This window comes from Lepisma saccharinum, chromosome 17 (genome assembly GCF_977018435.1).
Source record: "Lepisma saccharinum chromosome 17, izLepSacc3.1, whole genome shotgun sequence".
Taxonomy (NCBI): Eukaryota; Metazoa; Arthropoda; class Insecta; order Zygentoma; family Lepismatidae; genus Lepisma; species Lepisma saccharinum.
In genome coordinates this window covers 26,053,766-26,075,541 of record NC_139245.1, presented here as the reverse complement: position 1 = coordinate 26,075,541, position 21,776 = coordinate 26,053,766, and the positions used below count along the sequence as shown (strand labels likewise).

Sequence of the window (21,776 nt, the reverse complement as noted above, 5' to 3'; positions counted from 1 at the left end):
ACATGGCTCAATCATTTTTCACACTTCTCTACCGACACTTTCACATAATACTTCCTAGTATATGGGAGAGGGGGGGGGGAGTAACTTGCACGGAAAACGTTCCTTTCTTTTTGTTTGCCAATCCCGGTTATCCGCTATTGGTTTAGGAACCAGTGAAAAAAAAAGTCACCAATCTCCCCTCACAAGAGCTCATTAATCTGCAACTGTTGTGCACGGCTATGCAATAATTTTGTGAAGCAGTCTTTCTTTATGCAGCACTTGCTCATATCGCTTCTGACAGCAATGACTCATCCAAAATGAAGGACGCATCTTTTCGTTCTTGTGTTGCCTTCTGATGAACAAAACTGTAACTTTTCTCTTACGGATAACACAAGAATAATCGTTTTGAATACCCGAGCCAATGGCGTGCCCAGGTTGTGTGCTTACGTATACATTTATTTTGCCTCTCAGATGACGTAGTGGTATACGTCGTAGCCTTGTAATCAAGGGATCCTGGGTTAGATACCTGGTGGAGGCACATAGTGGTTTGGATCCCACTTTAAACTGTAGGTCCAGTCCCGATTAGCCTTTTTTGCATAAAGTAGACTTAAAACCTTTACTGGACGAAGCTTCATACGCCTCTATTTCCGTTCAAGCCAGCACATTTTCAATTGTGCTCTTCTCAAACTTGCCACGAAGTACAAAAATAATCATAGCTCGAGAACTAATTGTTGTAGACAAATGAAATTGGTTTTGGTTTCTTTCTGAAAAACAGGGCTTTTAGCATAGGTAACATTTATACAATGTGCCTCCCAATAATTAGTATTAAAGGAAGAAGACAAATTAAATATTAAAAAATGGCATATGGCACACCCCTGTGCCTCCTCAATAGAGCAAAGTGAATGAAAAAATTAGTATGTAGTGATGGTATACAGTGCGCTCTCTTTAATTCGAACTTGGATAATTCAAACAAAAGCACATTTCCCTTGAAACCCCTATATAAAATAATGTTAAAAATGACTACTTAATTTGAATTTTGAAGGTTAAATTTGGATAATTCGAAGTCAGGTTTCCAATAACACTGTGCGACAATGAAAATTGCCGCAGAACAAAATCGTGTGATTCCTATGGAGTTCAGTGCCCTGATGACTACAGTTTTCCGCTATCACCTAAACTTTTATCTGGAAACGCAATTTTATCAGCGCACGACTGCATGATATTGTTGTCGCGGCACTCATCAGCACAGCTTGTTACTAGGGATCGATACTGCATAGGGGAGGGGGTGGGGAGAGAAGGGATAGATAGCCACTTGGTTGAGGTGTGGTAAGGTATAATGGAGTTGCAGTTATTTGCATGTCAGTTGCTAGTGGGATCACGCAGTGTCTGTTCCTGCAGTGTGTGTCATGGAAAACCCCTAACGTGAAGAATACTGTTTGTGCGTGTTCGCGTGTTTCTTGTGTTCAGCGATGGCTAGGAAGTGTGTTAATTCGCCAAACCTTTTCTGATATGTGTGTGTTGAGTTTACACCCAAAGACATCCCATTTCCCCGCTTGTCAAAAAGGCGTACGAGTTGTAGTTTGAATCAAAGGTAGATGAGAGTAAGTGTTGGGCACCACAGAACTGTTGCTCACGTTGCTCTTGCTATTTAAGAGGCTGATTGCTTGGAACCCACCCATCTATACCATTTGCCGTACCACAGTTGTGGAGGGAACTTAGAGACCACATAACAGATTACTTTTGTTTAACGAAAGTAACTGGAATCTCAAGTAAATCAAAACACACAGTTTCATATCCAAATTTGGAATCTGCAGTGCGCCCAGTTCCACATTCTGATTCTCTCCCATTTCTAAAACCACCAACGGAATGGACACTATGGACACTGGAAGACTAAACAGACGATGGTAGTGACGAACCAATAGATCACGAAGATCTTGATTACATGCCATCTACATCACAGCCCCAACCACAGCCATTGTCACAGGCAGAATTGGCATGAACCCCTTGTTGACAAAGACAGTGTGCTGTTACCACCGCTCCATCTGAAATTGGGCTTCATGAAGAATTTTATGAAAGCAATGGACAAAGATGGCAGGGGTTTTACATTTTTACTGTCCAAATTTCCTGCGATTAGTACGGCAAAAATTAAAAAAGGTATTTTCATTGGGCCTCAGATTCGTGACTTAACGAATGACATAACTTTTGAAGAGTTGCTGACAGATACTGAGTAGGCAGCTTGGCTTGCCTTCAAAGATGTATGCAACAATTTCTTGGGTAACGTCAGGCCTGACAATTACAGGGAACTGACGGAACACATGCTGGACTGTTTCAAGGCTATGGGGTGCAACATGTCTTTCAAAATACATTTTCTGCATTCTCATTTGGAGTCTTCCCAACCTAATCTCAGAGATGTGACGAACATGGTGAGCGATTTCACCAAAATATCACTGCCATGGAAACACAATATAAAAGAAGATGGTCACCAAACCTTTTGGCAGATTACTGCTGGACACTCCTACAAGAAGTTTCACCATCCACCCACAAACGGAAAGTTTCCAGGACATTTTACTAACTTATAAATACATTTCAAGCTTTTTGCAGCTTTCTCGTACCTTTTTTATGTTTTGTAATACAAACAATTAATTTTGTTCCATGATCTGTATTTTATCCAGCTACAGGTTCCTCCTGTACTGTAATGGAGTCGTTTCCAAGTGTCGCGAAAGTTGCTACCTTGTTTCTCATGAATTACAATATATTGCTTACTATATGAAATATAGGGTAAGTGGTACATGTAGCATATCTTTTCCAGAAAAATTGGTACGTGATGGAACATTTCTGATTTCATTTTCGTAATCAGCGTATTTGATTTAGTAAAGAATACCTTCTTCCATCTCGCGGCAAGACACAAAGTTCAAATTTGTTGCACTGTGTAATTTAACATAAATCTTTCCAAGAAAGACCAAAGTGGTTGCTACATAAGAAATTACAACAGATGACTCGTCCCCCTTTTCTTCTTGAAAAGGTTGTTTTTATGGTTAACAGATGTGCCGACGGCAGATAAGAGAGGGCAGCGGGAATCCCCAGAGCTTTTGTTTGTAAGAATGTGACCTTCACCCTCTCAGAAACAAGTTGAGAGGGGAGCAGATAGCCGGACAGAAGGGGTCATTTGTCTGTGTGTTTTAGTGGAGTCACAATGTCGAAACGTGGTGCGTACAGTAGTTTAACATTAGATAAGAAAGTTGAAGTGCTTAGAGAAGTAGAAAGAGTAATGAAAAAGAATGGAAAACAATCACGTGATGCAAATATTCCAATAAGTGTACTGTTCCCGGATGGAGATATGGATAAAACATAGCAGTTGTAAGGTAAGGTGTACTGTTTGCGAATTAATGCAGTTTTATGTTTAATACAGTGTGTTATTTCATTGGTGTCTTTTTCTTTATTATTATATTCTGGTTAATTCGAGTTTTGGATAATTCAAATTTTTTTTCATAGCCCCTTGGAGTTCGAATTAAAAGGAGTCTGCAATTTTACAGCAATTTTACTGTATTTGAACACCATACCGTAACACTCTAGCTGGGTTTAACACTTGTATAAATTGAAAAAAAATAGAAGTGACATAAAATAAGAAAATACAAATACAGTACAGTATCGGAATGGAATGTCAAAGATTCAATTTCGATCACTGGTTGAGCCACAGTTTTCACAAAAAAAATTGAAATGTTATAGCAATCTAAGTGTTTACCTTATCATATGAAAAGACTTCCAGAAGAAAGGAAGTCACAATGCATGTTATTCCAATAAACAAATTGATAACTATGAGAAAAATGTAGGCAGAACTTGGTTCCTTGAATAGGAAAGATGCTGGATACATCATTGGAGTAATTGACCATCTGTAAAAGAAACAGTAGGCATTAGAAACAAACTGGTGGAAACTGAAAAATGAAATAATTCTATTTAAAATTTGTGGATTACTTCTTTACATACTTTTACAATGGATGTTGTTATTTTTTTTTATCCTGCATTCAATTTTTATTCAATACTAGTGCTGAACCAATATTGCTTACTGATTCCCTCCAGTAGAGATACCAATATTTGAACACTATACCATATCACTCTACCAGAATCTAACTTAAAAACATTCATAAGTTCATGCATAGAATATGTATAAAAATAGTTGAAATTGTAATAAAGATTTTTACATTTGCCATGCAATAAGTGCAAAATTAATGAAAATTGCAAATTTTACATAATTTCCATAATATTTAGACTGCAGAATTAGGTGTCACAGGATTATGCACATTGCAGATATTACAAATCAAAAAGTATCAACTGGCAAGGTAATTGTAAACCTATGCAATGTTCATTGCACCACAATATGAATATGTAAAGGGAGTTTGCAGGTAGGGTTCCATACATTCTCAATCTCTTCCATAATAGAAATGATGTGATGAGCTCCATCTTTCCCTTTCCCTTGGTACCTCGCATGCGCATGGGGTTCCACAAAGGAAATAGGAGTGTCCCGCAAGACAAGTGAAGGGAAAGGGTAGCGATCGACAACGGTAGGGACAAAAGAAGCAATGAAGCATGAAGTAACAATTGCACAGCGAGAAACAAACACATGCAGTGCGTGGGGAGTCCCCAAACACAGTGGGGAGACACCGCAGCAAGAACAAAGCACGGTTCAACAAAAGAGAAAGAGGACCGGACGGGGAATGGTACCTGTCAAGGAGGCAACAAATGCGGGACGAGGGATTCCCTGTAGCAGCACCGAGGGGATGTCACACAGAGGTCGTGCGCCAGCAGGACAAACACAGCAACTACGGGCACAGGAGGTTTATTGCCACGCAAAGGTGCACTTACAGATAGGAATAGTACGTAGTACGTAGTCGTACCCCAGACTGACGTTGTTACAAAAGTTGCTGAAATTGACGACCACCACATTCAATGCAGGCATTGCAGCGTCGCAGGAAATTCTGGCGAACCCTATCAAAAATCCCTGGCATGGTACACACCTCGGCCGATGCTGCAAGTATCCGCGCTACCAATGTTTCCTTGTCAGGCACCGGGGTCTCGTAGACGAGTGTTTTCACATGGCCCCACAAGAAGAAATCCATTGGTGTGAGGTCAGGCGAACGGGTGAGCCAGGGGACGGGGCCCTCTCTGCCGATCCAGCGCTGTGGATAGGTACGGTGCAAAAGGGTTCGCACTGTGCCATCAAAATGTGCAGGCGCTCCATCCAATTGAAACCACATACGATGTCGCACGTTGAGGGGTACATCTTCTAGCAGCTCTGGAAGGACTGATGCAAGAAAGGTGCGATAGAGGCGGCCATTTAAACGTGGTGGCAGCAGGAATGGACCGATAATCTGTTCATCGATGATACCTGCCCAGATATTCACTGCAAACTGGGTCTGATGGTGCACCTCGACTGCTGCATGTGGATTTTCATAATCCCACACATGGCTGTTTCGGCAATTGAAGATGCCCTCACGGGTGAATGTTGCCTCCTCCGTGAAAAGAACATGGCTCAAAAAACGGGGATCATCGGTACAAAACTGCAACAGTCGCTGACAGAATTCCACACGTCGTGGGTAATCCCCAGCCTGCAACGCGTGGACTCGCTGTGGATGATAGGGATACAGCAGATCATCATGAAGGACACGCCACACTGTCGACTGTGATACTCCCACTGCACGTGCAATGCTATGGGTGCTAGTGGACGGTGTGTCGTCCACGCAAGCAAGTACGTCCTCCTCGACCGCCGCGGTGCGCACATGTCTTGGGTGACCGACATGATGGCCTGCACGTAACACACCCGATTCACCAAGGGTACGGTGCACGTTCGAAAACAACCTGCTGTTGGGTTGTCGCCTCTCCGGATACCGTCCGCGATAAAGGCGTGCAGCTGCTTGGCCATTGCCATCTGCAAGGCCGTAGACAAAATGCATGTCCCTCAGTTCTACAAATGTGTAGCGTTCCATGGTACGGTGAGGATAGTGCCAATTATGGAATACTGTACTGCAGTGCACAGGTGGCACACACACTGGTCACAACGGCTTCGAAACAACGTACTCAATTGTCGTACGTCAAGCACACCACCACCGCACTGGCTCTTTCACTGACATGCTCCCTGACGCTGCACTTCCAATCAGCCCACACATCCGCACGGCGCTGTGGTACAATCAGCTGACGTTCCTGAGCCACCCGTGCCTGTGCTCTTCACTACCTGACCACTGCCGTCAGGTGGGGCCATGTACTCTGGGGCCTTGTCATCGTGGAACACATGTAGCATCCTTCATTCTTGCCCCATTCACCCACAACACGTACTTCGTCCGTCTTGCTCCAGCCGACGGGGAGCACTACGTACGATCGTGTGGTGTTTGTGTACACCAATGTGGGGTAACCCAGCAGTTGAACAGACGTGCATACCCCCACGTAGCTTCATTACACGATTGTCCCACGCAGTTTATCTGTCCAGCCTTGCTCGGCCCGGTCTCACACCCACGCGGCAGTGTGCGGCTGCGGTGGTGTGAGGCCACGCTTGGTTTCGGAGCGGAAGGCTGCGGCCGAGGAGGGACTCGAGTTGTTCGACTGGGGTTGCGCTCGGAAGCAAGCAGCCGCGTCAGGTCTGGGAACGGTGGACCTGGTGATCGGGATGGAAACATTCCGACCTCGTCCATTAGTGTCGTCCACCGTACCGAGTGGTGGGGTCCGTACGACACTCCAGCAGCCTTTCGCCCGCTCCCACCCAGCGATGTGCCTCCGGCTTCATTTCTAAGAGGCTGATTGGGCCCCATCACGACGTTTGTTACAACGTCAGTACGGGGTACATGGTCCTATCTGTACGTGCACCTTTCATTAGCAATAACCTCCTGTGCCCGTAGTTGCTGTGTTTGTCCTGCTGGCGCACGACCTCTGTGTGACATCCCCTCGGTGCTGCTACGGGGAATCCCTCATCCCGCATTTGTTGTCTCCTTGGCAGGTACCATTCCCCGTCCGGTCCTCTTTCTCTTTTGTTGCACCGTGCTTTGTTCTTGCTGCGGTGTCTCCCCACTGTGTTTTGGGGACTCCCCTTGTGCTGCACCGCCAGCGCCGCCATTTCTGCCCCGAACCATGTACGTGTCTGTTGCCTGTCGAGTGTCACGGACCACTTTGCTTGCATTCTCGGTGTGTTTTTACATCCTACGTCGTCCTCCCGTGGTTCTGCAACCCCGCACTACTTTTCTCGACTGCACTGCTTCAGTCATGGTGTTTGTTTCCCGCTGTGCAATTGTTACTTCATGCTTCATTGCTTCTTTTCTCCCTACCGTTGTCGATCGCTACCCTTTCCCTTCACTTGTCTTGCGGGACACTCCTATTTCCTTTGTGGAACCCCATGCGCATGCGTTGCGCAGCTGCCGCCTAGTGTTTTTCGGATGGGCGACTTTGGTGTTCCTTTTGACTTCGTTTGTTCCGCCTTTCTATCTTCACTGGTACTGGCTGTACAGAGGTGTGAAGTTCATTTTCACACGTTTTCGGCGTTCTCTAGCTCCTCACGGAGGCATCTCTCGGCAAATTGGAAGGGGAACTTTCGTCTCTATTTCATGGGAGGTATCTGTGGTTTTCGTTTGTACTATACTTTTAGAATCACCCTGTATAGTATTTTCACCAAGTCCATCGCCTTTACAAACCAATAATAATACTATTCTCAAATGTGACAAAATAACAATACACAAGATGACCGTGAGGATATCACTGATGATTTTTCCAAAAGGTAGACAGTTCCCACCATCGAATTCACTAGATAATCTGGGCAATGAAAGTCCACTAACAGGTAAGGTTGTCAACTCTTACCAGTAAATCATATCTTTTTGCTTCTTTCACACTTTTGACTTTTGTTACGTTAACTACCCACATCTTTTTCCAATCCTTACAACACTCACCCTCACCCAAATAACTCTGGTTTTGGTTATACTGCCCTCATATTCCTTCTGACACTAATTAGCTCTTAAACATTCTCAAGTTTAAAGTGGGATTTGAACCACTGTGTACCTCCACCAGGCATCAAACTTCAAACCCCATGACTGAAAGGTGATAACTAGGCCCCGGGATATGTTATAACATATTTTTTTATTTGGCATCGGATACTGGGGTGAGATCTTTACGTATTTGATGCAAATCAGTGGAAATAGAGAAACTTGATAAGGCATATTTTGACATATTTTACCAATTTCGTGTTCTTACAACATATTTCTTCAATTTTCTTGTAATACGACATATTTCTGTATAATTTCATAATGGTCTTGCATATAATTGGTTATTTTAAAATTTATTAATTTTTATTTTATAATTCATACCTTTAGAACAACGGATAGTTCATATTATCGATGGCAGGATAAGGAAATTACGAACGAAGAAATTAAAGCAGATGTCGGCTTCTTACCAACTAGTTGGTTAAAGATATTCTGACTTCATTTACCGGTAACACTCCACCCCCATCGTAGTCAATCTTCCATGGAAGATACTGATATCCCGTATAATGAGACATTCGAAAGTACTGTTGTGCATATTTTTGGTTTTACTGGAGATACTTCTGAATTTTTCTGACATATTTTTAATTTTTCGTGACATATTTTTCCATTTTTATAACATAATTACATACATATTTTAAGGACATAAAGTTCTGGGCCCTAGTGATAACGTTACTACTACACCATCAGGGAAGCTAAAATATTCTTACCCATACAGAAGAAACAAGGAGACTACAGCAGGGAAGTTGTTATCTGATGTATAGGCAGGAATGTCAAAAATCAGAAGTATCAGTACACAGCAAGTAGCAGGAACAGTATAGTTGCACTGAAAAATACCCGAAATGGAAAATCACTATTACAGAATTCATAGATTTTTCAATTATTAAGTAAACATTAGGAATGGGCTGTTATAGAATTTTTGCCAATGCTGATACTCATAGCTGATATTCTATTGAGCCAATATAAAATTACGATTGTTCTTTGAAGAACATAAATTGTTCATTAACCTTAATTAATGTACATAACAGGTTTTTCCTTGGAAAAAGGAAGTACATATTCAAACTTTTGCTTTGTAAAAACATGGACATCTGATGCCACTCACAGATACTGGATGGGTATAATTGGTAATTTTACTGATACACCAATATGCCTATATCAGCTAATATGAATAGAGTATCGATTAATCTATCTTATCCCTAGTAATTATCAAACCTTTAGCATTAAAAATACGAAACATGACTTTTGCAAGAACAAACAAAAAATACATCAAAAACCATGTGAACTTTTGTTTCTTTCGAAAGGCATCGTGGAAGAAGTGTTCTGAAAGGGTGTTCAGCACTGCCTAAATTTCTTGGATTATATAACCATGTGAAACTTGATCATAAGTTCGAGGAACAAAAAAAAGGTCAATGGAAAAACCAGTCATTTTATTTTTGGTAAAAAGAAGTCCCTGGTAGACAAGGAAGTGGGAGACAGTATAATGAAAAAGCCACTTCTTTCATTTTTCATCGTCTAAGTTCGGGGTGACATCTTTGCACATTTCCATGCAGGCACCGCAAAATGGAATTGACTGCTGGGGCAAATTTTTTGTGTACAATCCCCTTGATATCGCAGAAAGTAGTCAGCATACTTTTGACTTGCTTGTTTTGATCTTGATGAGTTTAGACTTTTCCACAAACCCAGCTCTAATCAACAGTGATAAGCCTGGAAAAGGGGGCTGCATTATCGGGAACAACCTGACGAAGCTCCTTGCAGACTTCAACATGTTGCTGCTTTTGATCAGCTGTCAGGATCCTCAGCACAAATTTAACGCTGACACGATACATGCCCAATCCGGTAGTCAGAATCTGTTGACATGTCCCATAACCAATCCCCACCTCATCAGCAAGGCAACAAATGATTCATCAGAAATTAAGTGTTGAACTTTACCCAAGTATGGCTCATGTAGATTGATTGACTTGGAGTTGTAAGTCCAGTTTATGCACTGTACGGCTAATTGGGACTGTACCTACAGCTTAAAGTGAGCTCCGAACCACTATGTGCCTCCACCGGGTATCAAACCCAAGTATGGCTCATGTTTTCCTCCCTGAGCACTTGTGCAATCATTGCTAGAGTCAATGTCACACTTTTCCGAAGATTTGCAGAAAATCTGATGCCCACTCGCTGTTCCTTTCGCAGATCCATCACAAAATAACCACACACGACGACTTCAAATAAAAGGATGTGAAATGGTCAGCACAGTAATGCACCTGCATGAAAATGTATACACTGAGCACAGTAATGCACCTGCATGAAAATGTATACACTGAGCACAGTAATGCACCTGCATGAAAATGTATACACTGAGCACAGTAATGCACCTGCATGAAAATGTATACACTGAGCACAGTAATGCACCTGCATGAAAATGTATACACTGAGCACAGTAATGCACCTGCATGAAAATGTATACACTGAGCACAGTAATGCACCTGCATGAAAATGTATACACTGAGCACAGTAATGCACCTGCATGAAAATGTATATACTGAGCACAGTAATGCACCTGCATGAAAATGTATACACTGACTCTCCAGACATGCTAGTGCTGGCATCTACAGTTGCACTGTGCTACTACAATTGCTGCCTGGATGACACTACCAGTTCCAAAAATTCTAGATAATATCCCATATGTTATTGGAGCTTTGAAACACTACTGATAGGATACTTGGGCACTGTAACAATTAATGGCCAAGAATAATAAGAAAAGTTAGAATAATAAGAAAAGTTAGATTATTATATTGAAATTTGGCCATATCAAACCAGCATAGATTTGCAAAAAGGATTACTCAGGTTTACAGATATAGTAATCAGAACAGAAGTAATTTATTGATTTCAAGAATCCATATATGTGAAGCAACTGATGTACAGAATTAATGAAAATGAAACAAGTTTGTTTTGAGTTTTTATTGTTAAGTCCACTTTATGAACAGATAGGCTAATCAGGATGGGACCTACAGTTTAAAGTGGGATCCGAACCACTATGTGGCTCCACCAGGTATCAAACCCGGGATCCCTTGATTACAAAGTGACAACGTTACCACTACATCATCGGGGAGGCCCATGAAACAATTTGTGGAGCAGCATCGGTTCATTTTCACATTTACCACACATCATCTCATATCTGCAATTACCGACACTTAACTACCCCAATTATAGTACATGAAGTGATGACACATCTACAAAAATATTGCTTACCACGTCCCAGAAATAATTTGCAATCCAATAGACAATTCTGTGGACTCCGCTGACCACTTGAAGATGTTTGGCTTTCGTAAACCTCTCATAAACAAGGAAAAGAACAAAGCTGGCTGGTACAAAGCTCATGGCAACAATGATGAAAATGGAAATAAGAACATCAGTGCCTTGTAATATCTGATCCTTAGAGAACACTGTTTGAGTGTCAGTCATTGGATGGTTGATGACAGTTATTCCTGAAAATAACAAATAGCAAAAGCTATTCTTAACACATAAATGTATTGCTATGCACCATTTCCTACGTAAAATACATTAACTATTACTACAAATAATATATATAAAAATAAAAATTACAAAAACATTCAGAATGTTATGAAGCATGTGCCATAAACTTACTGTTGAGCTACTGAATATTTTCTTTCTCAAGTTAGTGGGTCAACACTATAAGTAAGCATCAATCTGGAAGGATTGTTCTGAGAATGAAAATGAGTAAAGTGATATAAACAACTTTATGGAACATTACCATGATGTTCAAATATACAAGGGTGATTCAAAAAGTAAGGTAACAAGAGCTTTCACGGGTATCATATCCATCCTGTTCTTCGAATTTCCCCATCAGGCTCCCAGCAGAAGAGCACAGCTTTATCACACATCCATTAGATACTGCAGATGTTGCATCAGACCCTCGCAATATCTGTTGGAAGATTTATTATTTACCTAAAGTTTACGGTTATTACAAGCATAAGAAAACAGTTTTTCATTGTGACGTTTCAGGAGAACACACACTCCCTTCATCAAACATTTATTTTCATTTTGACTAAAGATACAGTTATAACAATGGTTAGCAATTTTCTAAACAAAAAGAATCCATTATATAATGGATGTTGTCAATGTTACATTGTAGTAATATAGCAACTTAACTGTGAAAAGAAGCAGTCTGTTTTATTTTTATGCCAGATAATTATTTTTTTATCACATTATTTTTTATATAAAATTATGAATCCCAAATATCATCAGGTAATCCAAATTCATCATTATTTTCACAAAGTCTCTTGATGTTTTCTGTTACAAGAAAACGGAAGAACCAAGAAAAGGTTTGTCAGCTCACATCATCGAAGAAAAGCATTTGATTAAAAAGAGAAGGGTTTTAAAAAGATTGACGGGAAACATAGAGTTGAATGTCTGGGAAGCTTCGTTCATTGCATAAGAACACTGGAATAAATTAAATAATGAAAATGGTAACATAGATCCAGTATGGAATTTCCTTTTTCACAAATGGAGTAAGCCACCATCTTTAAAATTTAATGTAACAGAAAACATCAAGAGACTTTGTGAAAACAATGATGAATTTGAATTACCTGATGATATTTGGGATTCATAATTTTATATAAAAAATAATGTGATAAAAAAATTATCTGGCATAAAAATAAAACAGACTGCTTCTTTTCACAGTTAAGTTGCTATATTACAACAATGTAACATTGACAACATCCATTATATAACGGTTTCTTTTTGTTTGAAAAATTGATAACCATTGTTATAACTGTATCTTTAGTCAAAATGAAAATAAATGTCTGATGAAGGGAGTGTGTGTTCTCCTGAAACGTCACAACGAAAAACTGTTTTCTTATGCTTGTAATAACCGTAAACTATAGGAAAATAATAATTCTACAATGCAAGCAATGCGTACATACAAAAAAAAACAGCTGGAAGATGGCTGCACTCACAGAAACATGGTCAAGCATGGACGAGCATAGTGTGATCAGGTTTTTACATCTAAAGGACACCTCACCAGCAGAAATACATCGTCAACTGGTTGGGGTGTACAGTGCTAATGCTTCGTCTCTGGAGTCACATGATGTGCCCATGTCTCATCCTCTGTAATGATACAGGGCAGGGATGGCACTCCCTCCTCATGAAACTGCATCAAGTGCATGAAAGACAATCCCATCCTAGTGGCTTTGTGGCCTTCTGTGAGTTGTCTTGGCACTCAGCATGAACACATCTTTTGGTAGCCCAGTTGCTCATGAACGATCTTGTGCACACTGCCTGCTGAGATTCTTAGCAATATCGCTAAGTAGAATGTGACGATCATCCTGAATCAGACCTTCAATACAGCACAAATTGTCATCTATGGTGAATGTGCTTGGCCGACCACATCATTGCTCATCTCGCACATCTATCCTGCCGTTGTCACGGTATCTAGTGACATGTGAAACGCAGTTCGATATAAATTATTTTTGGTTTATTGATTCATTTTATGCACAAACATGAAAGTGTGAGGTTTGATTTTATTTTGTGAATAAACTTGTATCCGAGCCAGACGTCGGAAGTTGGGAGACGGGTTTTTCTGAGTGACAGCCGAGCTTGACATATTTGCACCAACACGAAAAAAAGAAAGGATTATTTTCGTCGAGACCGGGCTTCAAGTCAGCGGGCTTCAAGTCAGCGGGCGGTCGAACCCATGTCCACGGATGACCAGGAAAACCAGCTGGAGCCCAAGCCTGCAAGGATCGAAGACGTGCTGCCGACCGCGTTTAAAGACAATGGACACAGGTCATTCGCATCTCCTCCAAAAGCGAAGCCAAGCCACCTGAGCGTGGTTTTCAACGGACGAATTTAAATCTCTTATAAATATGCGGTGCTACCATCCCAGACACAGTTTTTTACCCGGATTTCATAGAGAGAGCATCTCCGCGCTACACTCTCGCGTGATCATTGTTTTGTGTCCGTGAACTTTGTTTCCTTACGTACCGTGAACGAATCGCAGATAGAGAGTTACCAGTGTGCGCCTTATTTTGGTGAAGATTACGCGGTGATTTGTTTTTGCCAAGCGTGGACTACATAATAACTGAGGTCTAAAGAAGATAGAGAAGGGAGTCCGTCGACTCACCTGACGCCTGCAACGACGCAGAAGCCAGCCAGACGACGCCAAAACCAAAACACTGCCCAAAGCCCGTTACCAGAGAGAGAGAGAGAGAGAGAGAGAGAGAGAGAGAGAAGGACGTTTCCAGATCGACGTTCCAACCAAAGCCCGAAGGACGTTTCCAGATCGACGTTCCAACCAAAGCCCGAAGGACGTTTCCAGACCGACGTTCCAACCAAAGCCCGAAGGACATTTCCAGACCGACGTTCCAACCAAAGCCCAAAGGACGTTTCCAGATCGACGTTCCAACCGAAGCTCGTTACCAGAGGGAGAGAGAGAGAAGGACGACTCCAGAACGACGTCCAATTGATGCCCGACACTAGAGATATTCCGAACAGGCGCGTGACCACGTACACCCGACGCTAGTGACAAGAGGAACGCCCGCAGTACTGAGGAGGTGCAAGTACACCATATCGTCGCAATTATTCTTCGTCGCGATCGACCTCGGAGAACAATTTCGCCACAAAGGAACCGTGTGCAAGTCCTGCGTCCAGGAGAGATGAATGACCACGCAACGTAGCCGAGTCTGGTAGAGTATACTTCCGAGGGTCTATGTCCATGTAAACGTGCATTGTTAGTATCAACACCGTACTGTTAATGCCGAAGTCTCACTTATTTGCAAAGTTACTCAGGAAACCCCGAACCTAATTTCCGTATCTGATAATTTTTGGTATTGTTGTAAAAAAAGGGTTATTTCATGTTCAGATGTTCTAATTTAATTGTCTGCATTCAGGATTAGAAGCTCCATTTTATTTCTTTAATATTTAGTGTAAATTGTCAAAGTGTGCTCCAATTTTGGTGTAACCGACCGCCCCGTCACGCCATTTAACTTGTCAATAGTTGACTGATGAGTCCTTTTTAATTGTGGAAAGTGTAATTTTTATTGCAAGGTCGTGCACATGAAATAGTATTATTTGTTGCATAGTGGTTTTTGATGTAATTTTTGCTCGCGCCGACGATTGATTTGTGTATTTCCGGCAGCTGGAGCCAATTAAGTTTTTGCATCACTATGTAATTGTGTAGTTGTTCTCATTGGACGAGAGAGGCTTATGTGTATTACCCCCGTCCGAGAAACTTGTATAATGTCGTGCTTACGACTGGATGCATACGTTCATTCGAACGAAAGATTTAACCACGCCGACCCAATTGTCTTAGTTAACCGCTTTCCGAGGGCTGACACTTAAGTTAATTTAAAAGAGCACAGGAGCTGGCAGACAAATGCCCTAAATTCACATTACAGTTTAAAACAAAAAAAAGGAATGATATGTTAATGAGATCCATCATTTGTATCTATACTTCAGATGTAAAAATACCTCATGTGTGTGAAAGAGAGAAGAGTGAATGTTGTGAGAATTTGAGGAGGCTTTGAAAACAGTTGTTGATTGCAATATTTTTTTTGTTGTTACAATATATATTCACTTTTTACCGTTCGTCAGTGTTGTTATTTGACGTTTTTCAGGTACCGGATATTATGCTATTAGTGTGTTATGATTGTTCGAATCTACAGATCAAAGGTAAACTAAACAGTGTAATATTTCAAGGTATTTATCCCCGCCTCGCAATAGTATGACAATAAACGACCGTCTCAGTACCGACCTTGAAAACCTGGACCGAGAGTCACGACCGGTCTCCCGTACACATAACGACGTTTGATTGACACATCATTTCGGGGACCGTGAGTGCACTCTTTACACCGTTATCGAACTCAGTGCACCAAATCCACATATGTTTCTGTGACATTACTTTAGCACTGTACACCTCAACCAGTTGACAATGAATTTCTGCTGGTGAGGTGCCCTTTAGACATAAAAACCTGATCACACTACGCACTTCCAACTTGACCATGTTTCCGTGAGCGCAGTCAGCTTCCAACTGATATTGCAAGGGTCTGACGCAACATATGCACTATCGAACGGCTGTGTGACAAAGCTGTGCTCTTCTCGTGCAAGCCTGGTGGGAAATTCGAAGAATAGGAGAGATATGATACCTGTGAGAGCTCTTGTTACCTTATTTTTTGAATCACCCTCGTATATACACAGAAAATGATTGTGTGTTATTCAAACATCAAGAAAAGAAATACAGTTACCAATTATTATTTAATAGGAATGGACAGATATGAAATTTTAAGTAACACCAATAACGTACGGATACAGATCATGGATGGGTTCGATACCCGGTGGAGGCACATAGTGGTTCGGATTCCACTTTAAACTGTAGGTCCAGTCCCGATTAATTAATGTGCATAAAGTGGACTTAAAACAACAAATCAAACCAAACCAAAATAGATTATGGAAAGCAATATTCTAATATAAAATTGTAAATGTTCCACGAAAAACCTGAATTCTACATTTGCTCTTTTAATTAATGTAAAAAATCAGATGACTGCAATGGATATTCAATTAGAAAATATGTTGTTTAAACATTTCAACATTTTAAGATTCCCACACATTTTCTCAAAAAAAAAAATCCTGGATTTTTCCAGCTTTTACAGGCATCTTGAAATGTATTTCCAAACATTTTTGCCTCTGTTTACAGTATATTTTTAGAGTGAAAACTTGAAAACAGGGGCTCCAAATGTGATGAGAGAAACATCATTTTTATAGTAACAATGAAACAATTGTTGCAGTAAATTAGTGTTTACCAAATTTCCAACAATGATATATAATAATCCCTGAGTATCTAGTTTTTTGAAAATTTGCATGAAATTTCTCAAACTTTCCATGGCTCTTTCACACAAAGGTTCAATGCTCTGACTTCTCTAGGTATTCCAGGATTTTCAAGTCATTACCCAAACACAGAGTACATTAATTATAGTTAAACCCCGATTTTACGTTCCCATGTTATAGTTTTCCCTTTTAATACATTCATCCAGTCAGGACCCGGCAAAAGGCCATGTTAAATAATAGGACGTTCAAATCGGTCTTACGTTCGCTCTAACTCCCGTTTCCTGCTATATATATATTCTCTGAGCTATGACGATGTTTTAAAATTGGCCAGGAACCTGTTCCTTTGACCATGCGACTTCTCTCTCCCTCCTGTTTCTTGCTTTCGCATTCCCCACGTGACCTTGAACTTCCAGAAGTTAAGTTTTCGTGCTACAGGAGGGAGGGGGGGAGGAGGTGCACAAGTTAGCATTTGTCATACCTCCCTTGAGGGATAGGAAGGGAAAACGACACATCTTGCATTCCCCGTGAAGCTGAAATGGGTCGATCCTTCTGCAGCAGGTTCAGACAACAAGCGCACTGTTGCCAAACCAATGATCTCTAAATGCTGCCTTCCGTAGAGTTTGGGCACAATGTGTGTGACTGAGGTGTCTTTGTTCACCCTACCCATCCACAAAAACGCGAGTGGAAAATTGACAACGGGACTCGGATCACCATTCGCTTCTTTGCCCACACATTTAAGGAATCCTTCAAAGTTGACAGGAACGAAAAAAGAGGGGGACTTGTTTGTAAAAAATTTTCCTTTCTTCTTGTTTGCAACGTTGAAAATTAAAAAACTTAAGGATTTGCAATACCGGATAACAACGGCACTTTTTCTTCAATGGAAATTTGTTTAGATTCCTAAGGAAATATGATTGGATATAGTTCGATTATTTTTAATCTCAAGTTTTTCATGGACACTATATCATTTGGTTATCAGAATGAAGTTGAAAACGCACAAGCTAAAGTAATAATTTTTTTCTATGGGCAGTTAGGGCAATATTTTACTCACAGATGGAAAAATATTCATGTCAAATCAATTATGTAGGGGAAGGGGGGTGAAGTTGAGATAAATAATTCTTCTACGTGAGGCAGAGAATGTTTTCTCTATGCATATTGCACGATATGTATGTTGTAAAGTGATGGGGCCAAGGAAAATGCCTGAATAAACAAGGGGTGCAGCAATATTTTCTGAGAGCAGCCAAAGTTAGTGCATATCTAAATGCCATGAAAATTTGTATTTGGGCCAAAATAGCAAGGGGGCTCCCCAAGCATGGTGCTGATCACATCACCTTCAAATTTGCTAAAATTGAAGAATATGTGGGGTAAAGGCAGCCGGAGCATGGTGCAAAGTGCATGGAAAACTTCCTTCACCTTTTTCTCATTTTCATGGGGGGGGGGGGAGGGTTGCATTCTCATGGCCCCTATAGTAACATCACTAGTCTTGTAATTACTGAAAAGTGCAAAGTATTTCTGCCCCGATTTTCTTCTCGTGTGTAAGTGAGAGCCCCTTCCACAAGACAACTTAACCAATTAACATAATGGCGATAAGCGATCTCCCATCTCCTTTCCTCTGACGTCTAAAATTACGTTGCTGCTGTTGAACCTGAATATGCACATTCAACGAACATAGCATACGGCCAGTAAAAAGAAGAAGAAAAAAGCCCATCTTTCCCCCACAGGAGCAAATTAATCTGCCACTGTGCACAGTTATGCAGTAATTGAAAGATTTAAACCTTTTCTCTTTCCTTAAAGCCCGGCATCAGATATCTTGCTCATATGTGGGAAGCATTGACAGCATGGGAAAACATCTAATCAGTGATTTTCTCCCCCCTCCCTTTTGCCTTCCTCCTCCTTTCTTTCTGCACCTTGGCCTGGAATGAGTACACTTCTGATAAGACTTGTTCGGCATGGATCCACCACCTGTTTGTCTCCCCCTTCCTCCCGTTACAAACCGGTGGGAGGAGTGTCTCCCAGCAATGGGCAGCTGGCAACAGGTCCCAATGTTTTGTCTCGAGGCTCCCAGAGCTATGACTCATCCACTCTGAAGGAAAGAAAAATAGCATTGTCTTGAATCTTGCAACCTTCGACAATAGGAAACACGAGCACCAGATACAAAGCAAGGAGTTTAAAAAAAAAGACAACCAATTTTTTTTCTTCTTGTTCTTCCATCTGATAAACACCTTGAACAAACAAAGCAGTGCAGGAAAGAAATGCACATGATGCTAAGAATAATATAATCGCCGCTTATTATCGGAACAATTCACGTGCTGAAAATAAATAACGCAATATTAAACGTTGACGGGAAGACAAAAAAAAGAAACAAAAAAGGAAACACGTTATTTACGGGGAAACTATTGGTGGAAGGAGTGTTTGCCCTCCGCAAGACTTCTAAATCCAATAATAAATCGACGATTAACATGGATCTAAATAACAATCAATGGCGTGCCCAAAGGGGGTTGATGGGGTCAGTCTGGTCAGTATTTCTTTAAAAAAAAAAAAAAAAAGACAGGAAAAGATGGTAAAGTGAGGACTGAATACTATAAAAAGTATACGTAACCCCATCCCCTTTCGAAAATCCTGCGTGCGTCACTGATAATTTATTGTGAGGTCTAAACTTGCGTAAGTTTGACAAAGCTTGTTTTGTTCACTTCATGCTGTTTGGCTGATCGGGACTGGATACATATGCAGCTCACAGTGCAATCTGAACATTCTGCATGTCTTCAGGAAACTTTGATTACAGTATATAAAGATGCTTGGCACCCAGCTATAAAAGATCAACCCCCCCCCCCTTCCCAATTACCCGACACTTCTAAAATAGCAACTAATTACCAGTTTACAGAGTAAACGGAGATCTCACACAATCAGATGCACAAACTGAACCTAATAGGCGGCAGTTACAAGCAGTCATCCACCGTCCATACCCTCGAAAGTGGGTCCCGTTAATCCGCCATTGACTTTCACAGCACATCTTGCTTTTTCTCTTTAGAAATTCATTATGTTGCTTCCTTATTATTTACCTGCCTGGTATGTTTTGGTATCTTACACTTACCATATGCAGCAGGATTTCCTTTTTCAGGTGGAAGGTTAGCCCTCAGAATAGCGTTATTCAAGGTATTTACATAGGTAGGCATTGCATGGTATCCCTTATGATTGTACCAAATTTTAGCTGCATGCCTAACTGCAATCTTTCTAAATATTGTGGGAGCATTCCAAGCAAAGTTCACAGGAACAAAGTCACGAATTAGGCCAAAAGTCATTGCACCATACCTCCTCAACCTTATAGAAAGAAACACAGAAAAAATAGTAATTAGTACTTAATAGGATCAACAGATGCAAAAGGTTTGGAGAGAGTGGAAAACCTTTGTTAACATATGCAACATTTTAAGGAGCACTTCATAATTTGCAATGTACTGATATTTCAATAATATCTTATAAGGATCTCCAAAATGACAAAATTAAATCAAGATTGATCAGTCTGCCAATATTTCTTTCATTTAAAATAACTCTAAATACATTACTAGAATGTTACAAAAATCTGTTTGTTGTACCTTGTCATATTCATTTATGTATTTCACATGTGAAATATTACTATGTGAACGAGTATATGCCCTTTTGTGTACGAGTCTCACATAATACCACATCAGCAAAACAAGGTATAAGATGGGCAAATTGGTAGGCACACATGTAGTAGTAAATTTCCAACTATTATCTTCAGTTTCTAAGACAGCTATATGATTCATATTAGTCATTATCTTACCTGTACATATCTGTTGTATATAAGAAGTATTCACTCTCATTCTGCCCAGAGATATCAATCAGATTGTCTCCTGTGACCACCTTGAAAAACTCTGGATCAGTGTAGCCATATGAGGGACACACGAAGCCTGTTTTATCTGAACTACAGTGGCAGATCGGATAGTACCTGCCGAGTGAAGATGTAAGCAATGAGCAATCTACATTATTATTATTATTTGAAATTATAGTTTTATAACTAATTGAAGTTATGTGAAACTTGTGGTTCAACCAGGGAAAAAACCATTTTCTTTATTTCTTCTAATGTTGTACTGCTGCAATAATTTACAAATGTAACCTAAGAATAAAACGTAGTAAAATATGAACACTTTAGATTTTCATTTACAAGATGCATCATGTGCTAATAATATAATTTGGTAACTTTTCTGATAAAGGGAGCATGAGGTCCAACGAAATATTGCAAAATCAGTATCTTAGAAACATTAGATCAGTAACGCAAAAAGTGAATACCGTATTTACTCATGTATAATGCACACACACTTTTTTCCAAAATTTTTGCTCCCAAAAGTGTGGTGCGTATTATGAATGAAATAATTTGGACAGCCAACGTGAAACTCTACAAGGTCATTCCATGATTTTGGGACACTTGAATTGATTTTTCATGTTTACTGGACCCCATCATGTTATATATCGTTGTAAAGCTTAAATCCTGCAGTTTCTGAATATGGCAACAGAATTTCATTCAAGATAATGACATTAATGTGGAATGCAGTTGAAATAAGTTCATCACAAAATGAAGGAACGTTCTGATTTCTATGGTGCTTTGGGTGAAAGAAAACATAAGATAATAATTAAAATGTATTACTGGCCAAATAATTATAAACAGAGTGTGTAAATTCCTTAATGGAAGAAATCTTGTGCTGCTAACTGCTATTTGGAAGGTACTGAATGTGCTTTGTATAAATGTTATATCAGTCACGGAAGAAGTATATATTTTGAAGTTCTTTTAGAAAAAGTAAAGAAGGAATGATAAAAACCACGTATAAAAGTGTGAAGGTCATTTCACACGATTTTTCACTTTGTAATGTTCTGCGACACCAAGAAAAGCAGTGCAACTCTGGCAAAATTCAAGCATGCACCTTTTGTCACATGGATGCATATCAGCAGTAT

General features: G+C 40.4%; 1 protein-coding gene across 2 annotated transcripts in view; it reads right to left on the bottom strand.

The window, feature by feature from the left end:
• The window catches only part of LOC146001629 (ATP-binding cassette sub-family A member 2-like), a 146,873-nt gene that overhangs the window by 27,565 nt on the left and 97,532 nt on the right, over nucleotides 1-21,776 (bottom strand). For both annotated transcript variants that reach the window (XM_083139182.1, XM_083139183.1), the window contains 5 exons: nucleotides 20,611-20,775; nucleotides 19,903-20,129; nucleotides 11,223-11,458; nucleotides 8,696-8,811; nucleotides 3,719-3,866 (listed from right to left, as the gene is read on the bottom strand). In XM_083139182.1, coding sequence (XP_082995308.1) covers nucleotides 3,719-3,866; nucleotides 8,696-8,811; nucleotides 11,223-11,458; nucleotides 19,903-20,129; nucleotides 20,611-20,775 — 892 coding nt within the window. The remainder of the gene's footprint in view (nucleotides 1-3,718; nucleotides 3,867-8,695; nucleotides 8,812-11,222; nucleotides 11,459-19,902; nucleotides 20,130-20,610; nucleotides 20,776-21,776) is intronic.